We start from the raw sequence: 5,745 nt of genomic DNA, 5'->3' as shown, positions 1-5,745 counted from the left end.
TGTGAAGAGGGGTTGTTGTGTAAGTTGTGTAATATTAAATCCTTCAAAAAGTAGTCATGGGAAAACATTTTCTTAAAGTATGAAAGAACTATTCAATTCTATTGATATTCTTTGGTGTAGATGACATATCTATGAATAGATTCTTCTTTATCAATGTATAAAGAAAATTTGTAAAGAAAATTACACCTTCTTGAATGGTAGTGTCTAACCATTCCCCCACAATGCCGTGCTGTAACCCCAGTGACCTAGAACTACACATGTTGGTCGAAAAGAGTGTGGAAAACTAAGAAAATATCATGTCTAAGGGCGCTAAAGCCGCTAAGAAAATGGTACAGGCAGTAGGAGGACCCAACTTCATCAAGGGTTTAGTGCCAGCAGGGCAGGCACTGCCAGCACCGCCTCTGGGTCCCATCCTAGGACAGGTAACGAATACTTTGGATAGTCAGGGTATACGTATGGCTCTTGAGATTGAAAATATTATGATTTCTTTCTCTGAACAGGGCCCCATATCAAAGGCATGTTGAACACGCTTTAAGGTTGACAGTGTAACCAATATCAACTGATTATTTAGATGACATAATATGACAGAGTGTGAGCCCCAAGGGCAGATGTGATCAACTTAAAGTCTGTATGATCATGTCCTTCATCATGTTCATGCATGACTAATGTAACATTTATGGCGAACATTCATTCTTGTTTTCCAGAGAGGAATACCCATAGCTCAGTTTTGCAAGGACTTTAATGAGAGGACAAAGCACATTAAGGAGGGTGTACCAATTCCTTGTAAGATTACAATATTGGTAAGTCATTTCTTCCCAGTAATTCCCTGTAACAATGATATCATCATCGCACTAACTTGATATTGAAAATGTTAATGATGCAAAGTCATGTTTTTGGGGATTTGATTTTTTTTCTTCAATATACCAATTTTCAAGATGAAGTGTCGAGGACCTTGTCATCAAATTTGAGCCTACCTTTTTGTAAAAGTATGAATAATGAACGATGTTTGTGCCATCTGCTTTTTTATACTTATAGTGTAGGTTGAATCAGGAAACAAGGCTACTCCGACTTTGGAAATAGAAAACTCTATGTAATGAAAGGGCTCCCTTGGAAATCAGTTACAATGTTAACTGAAGGGACCACCCTAAAGATTGATAAATAAATAAATAAGTAAATTTGCAATGTGGTCTACATTAAGTGGTGAAAGTCCTTGTTAATGTTGTATTAACTAAAATCTGTCCATCCAGCCAAATAGGAAATGGAACATAGAATTCAAACTACCTCCAGCGTCATACTTCTTAAAGGCTGCAGCAGGTGTGGCTAAAGGGGCTCATAGCACAGGTGAGTGTAGTTTACAGTGTTTGCAGTCAACTGTCATTAATTGTTTGTGCTAAATGCATAGCAAACACAGATATGGTGCAAAGGATGACATCTTTCATGCAAGAGTAACATAAAAAATCTCTAGCTTAAAATCCATTTAGCCTGTTTCTAAATCTAATCCTACAGCAACACCTACAGAATACAATGAAGTATACACTACAATACTAAATGTGTCTGTTTCTTGTCTCAGTGTAACTATGCTATTTTCTTACCTTGCACAGGACATGAAGTTGGAGGAATGGTGACTGTTAAACACGTTTATGAGATTGCCAAAGTCAAAGGTCAAGAGGAACACCTGAAGCATTTGACCCTTGAACAGATGTGTAAAAGCATCATTGGACAGGCTAAATCGATGGGAATTAAGGTAGGTACAAACAGTTATAGGACTTTTTCTTCCTTTTCACGTCCTGTTCTGTGTTCCCTTGAACGGAGACATCAACGATGCCAACACGGGGAACAATGGCTTCTTCTACTCCACTCAGCTCTAAGCTACATGTACATGTATATCAGATTCTGTGTTAAGTTTTGGCAATAACATATGTAAGTTTTTTGGAGAGTCTAGTATATGGGTAGTGTCCAGATTCTCTTAACTAAGTTGGTACAAAGGACACTAACTGTATACTGCCCTTTGCATATTGTACAACATGTACGTTTTTATCATGTACCTAGTACATGTATGTGTATATTTTTCTCATTCCTTTTGTCATCGTGTTCATGTGGCCTAATCCTAAATTTTGTATTTTGTGATAGGAATACGGTAGGTTGCGCTGCCAGTTCATTTCTTGCAGCTGACTGTTTGTTTTGTTTCCATGACTACAGGTTGTTCACCAGTTGGAGGCAGAGGAGTATGGGGTGTTCCTACAGGAGCTGGCTGAGAGAAGAGTAAGGGAGGCAGAAGAGAAGGCAGCAGCTGCAGAAGAAGCACTGAAAGGCATGAGATGATGACACACAGGACAGATGGTCAGGATTTCTGCCAACTCGCAATGTTACATCAGTGGACAATTGACTACTTGTACTCTTCTGAAATCAGAACAGGAAGAACAGTGTTTCTTGATTGAATCCAAGGGACTCTGCATAGACTGCGCCTACTCCTACCTGAGCACAACATTATTTTAGAGAGGTTGTTGGCAGTGACCAGTGTTGTTAGTTCATTACCAATATGTACCCATACCCCTATCTTTATTGGCAAGTACTGCAGGACATACTGCTTGTACACATTTTCTAAAAGATACTCATAAGTATAAAGTATTAAGAGATTTACTTGCAACTTTGTAATAAGCATGAAACTGATAGTCATAATCATTTATTTTATTTTCATTTTTCTGTGAAATATGCATAATAATCAAAAGTCATTATAATAAAAAGTTGCGTTGTAATAAAACAGATGGTTTTGATGAGTTTGCTATGTTGTTGCAGTTTTACAAGAAAGACTGAATCCACTGTCAGAATCTCAAGAGTCTGTAGGGAGATGTTTGCGATCTCTTGCTGCATTCTTCTTCCGCTTTTTCTGCAAGAACTTCTCCACCTTGCCGCTCTTCTTCAGCTCTTTGAACTTCTGTGCCAGCACCAACTTCTTCTCCTCGGCTGAAAAACATTTTACACGCATTTATGAAGATAACGGTTGAAACAGCATCATTATACAAATAAATCAAAGTCCGCTGCAGTTTGATGATATTCAAAACACATACTGTCAATAGTATGGATCATGGCTTTACTCTTAGCATTAGAAGAAGTATCTAATGTGGCCCAAGTCAGTGAACATGAGAATTATTAGGCAAATGATACAAAATGCAATCAAATGATTCTTACATTTCTTGAGGAAGTATGGTTTCTTTCCCTGTCTGACCAGCTCCTTCTCCTTGGCCTTCCATTCCTGGAGGGCCTTTTCCTTCATGTCCTCCTGTCGTTTGCTTCTTTCTTGTTGTTCCTAAGTTTTAAGTCAAAAGAGTAAAAAAGACAGTAAGTGGAATTGATCATGACTTTACTTTCCTTATTACACTTAAAATATGCATAAACACCAGTTACACAACTGATCTCACAAAAATGGGGCTTACCATTCTTCTAATGAGCTTTTGAATCTTCCCTTTTCTGCCCTCATCCCTTTCTTTCTGCAGCTGCTTCTCGAGGTACTGTAAAAAGGATGTATCAGTTCAAACCACATGAAAGAACCAAGGTGACAACATGTCTAGTGTAGACAACAAAAGGTCATTCAGAAAAGGGCAATTAGGGCAGTCAATATAGCAAATACAGTTGTTAAACTTCAACTCAAATGTTGCATTGCCAGTGAGAAGGGTATCAATTCTTACTGGATTGGAGTAGTATAGATACATGTACAATGATCAATGGAGGGTATATACGTAGTAAAATAGTAGAAAGCCCAACCAACACAGCTAAATAAGTACAGTACAGTACAGTACAGTAAATCCATGTCTTCAACAAGGTGATGCAACTGTACCTGGGAGCATCAACTAACCTTCTTTTCTCTGGCCTTCATTGGGTCCAAGAAAGAGTAAGACTTTTCAAAGATCTTTTCATCATACTCTCCTGACAGGTCATCAAAACGTGGGTCTCTGTGAATCTGAAAGTGCAACAGATAACGAGATATTGCATTAGTGCTTGGTTCTGCCTTACATTTAAAGTGTTACAAAAACAAATGTCCAAGTTGTGAAAAAAAGACTTACCTTCTTTTTTACTGGAGCCACCTGGCGTATCCTTGGAGGTCGCATTTTGGAAGACATTTCTACTGGCCTGGAAGTGAAAAAAAATGTTTGTTGGTGATGATGAGAAATGTTCAGCAAGAGTTAATGTTTTAATGTTTGTGCCCAGGGATATCTGAAAAACAGATCCGTACATCTGAGATGTACTTTGGTTAAATAAATAAATTGAGACAGACAAAAAAAATTAAAAGAATATAAGTACTATTATTTATCAAGGCTACCTGTTTTTGTTGGCTCTCTTGAATACTTTACTTTGATCTCTCCTGCTACTTGAACCATTGAGAGCTTGGTTGTATCTGTGGAAATGAGAGAAAAGCAAAATAATGAATACAGCAAAAGGAAAGCTGCTTAATAGGACAATGCACAGATACTGTAAATCGTGAAATACTTGCAGTAGTTTTATATTCCTGGTTTCATTGAACTCAAAATGTGCTCTTACTTGCAGTAACAATGGACTTAAAACACAGACAATGAACACCTTCCTTCCATCCTGCAAAATTAAGCCAATTTACTGTAGTATGTTAGATGTACATGTACATGTACTTACGTTTTTGTGCCTATTTTGTCCCTGAGTTTTTGAATGTCCTCAAATGACATTGTAGACAATTCTGTTTGGAAACATTTCAAAAGAAAATGGCATGATGTTATTTCATTCTGGGATGAGAAAATTTGTTTTTAAAATTGCTGAAAAGGTTATGATATGATGATCTTCAACACAATGAATCAACAAGGAAAATAAAAACAACAAATGTTACAAGTTTGCAGTGCTCCAACACTTACCTTTCTTCATCGTATTCTGCAATTTAAAAGGAAATGATATAATTACACATAGGTGGAGAAAAAAAGGACATGCAATGGACAACATTCTTTGCTGACAGTTGTAAACATCATCTGAGGGTCCTGATTGTCAACTGGTACGTCTTTATATAATAAAATAGAAACAGAAGACAAGAGAAACAGAGACAACAACAATAAAACCTGATCAACATTAACCACAATCATACACCTTAACAAAAATCACCATGTTGGCGAAGATTAAATGTATGTTGTGCCAAGGACAATGATATTTAGCGATAACAGTTAACGTTATATATATTACCGCATTAGCTGTAGTTGTGGGCGAAGTTGTGGCTCCACTCCTTGCATCACCTCCTGCCTTCAGTACCTTGGATCCCTCCCCAACCTCCTCATCTGAGTCAGAGTCCGACTCCATCTCTTCCTGAAGGAACCAGACACACGCAATGGTTAGATATAGAATCAGACGCTAGAATTATGGGAGGGGGCTTTTTCAAAAACTCCTTGATAAATATTTTTCTGCAGACTTTGTGCTGTCTTTTGCCCCCCTCCCTCCTAACAGTAGAAGCATAAAACCGTATAAGGAAACGCTGGTTCCCCTTCTATTAGCACAAAACTACGTGTTATATGATCATTTTAACATAAACCAGATAATAACGCAAATATTTGGTCATAGGAGGACGACAGCCGACTTACCGACGATGAAACGTCGTCTGCCTCGTCCGCAATGTGTTGAGAAGACGCCATGTTAGAAATTTCCCACTATGCCTCAGCGGGGACCGCTCAAGAGATGGTAAGGGAGGAGGATAGAATCATTCTTCGGCCTCCCCAGTTGACCTGAATGCCAAGAAAC

The 5,745-nt window shown here is 38.1% G+C and overlaps 2 protein-coding genes across 2 annotated transcripts; one reads left to right on the top strand and one right to left on the bottom strand.

The window, feature by feature from the left end:
- The first annotated feature begins 208 nt into the window (after positions 1–208).
- LOC136433684 (large ribosomal subunit protein uL11m-like) lies at positions 209–2,777 on the top strand. The gene is made up of 5 exons (XM_066426117.1): positions 209–422; positions 705–800; positions 1,248–1,341; positions 1,602–1,744; positions 2,200–2,777. The coding sequence occupies exons 1-5, from the start codon at positions 297–299 to the stop codon at positions 2,320–2,322; spliced, it is 582 nt and encodes a 193-aa protein (XP_066282214.1). The 5' UTR covers positions 209–296; the 3' UTR covers positions 2,323–2,777.
- Positions 2,673–5,713, bottom strand: LOC136433683 (ribosomal RNA processing protein 36 homolog). The gene is made up of 10 exons (XM_066426116.1): positions 5,589–5,713; positions 5,197–5,316; positions 4,878–4,893; positions 4,645–4,705; positions 4,319–4,393; positions 4,062–4,128; positions 3,854–3,958; positions 3,435–3,509; positions 3,190–3,307; positions 2,673–2,964 (listed from the first exon to the last, which is right to left on the bottom strand). Exons 1-10 carry the CDS (start codon positions 5,637–5,639, stop codon positions 2,831–2,833), a joined length of 822 nt encoding a protein of 273 aa, XP_066282213.1. The 5' UTR covers positions 5,640–5,713; the 3' UTR covers positions 2,673–2,830.
- Between the last annotated feature and the right edge of the window lie 32 nt (positions 5,714–5,745).

Source organism: Branchiostoma lanceolatum, chromosome 4 (assembly GCF_035083965.1).
Source record: "Branchiostoma lanceolatum isolate klBraLanc5 chromosome 4, klBraLanc5.hap2, whole genome shotgun sequence".
NCBI classification, from domain to species: Eukaryota; Metazoa; Chordata; class Leptocardii; order Amphioxiformes; family Branchiostomatidae; genus Branchiostoma; species Branchiostoma lanceolatum.
The sequence above is the reverse complement of the archived record's forward strand: the minus strand, read 5'-3'. Positions and strand labels throughout refer to the sequence as shown.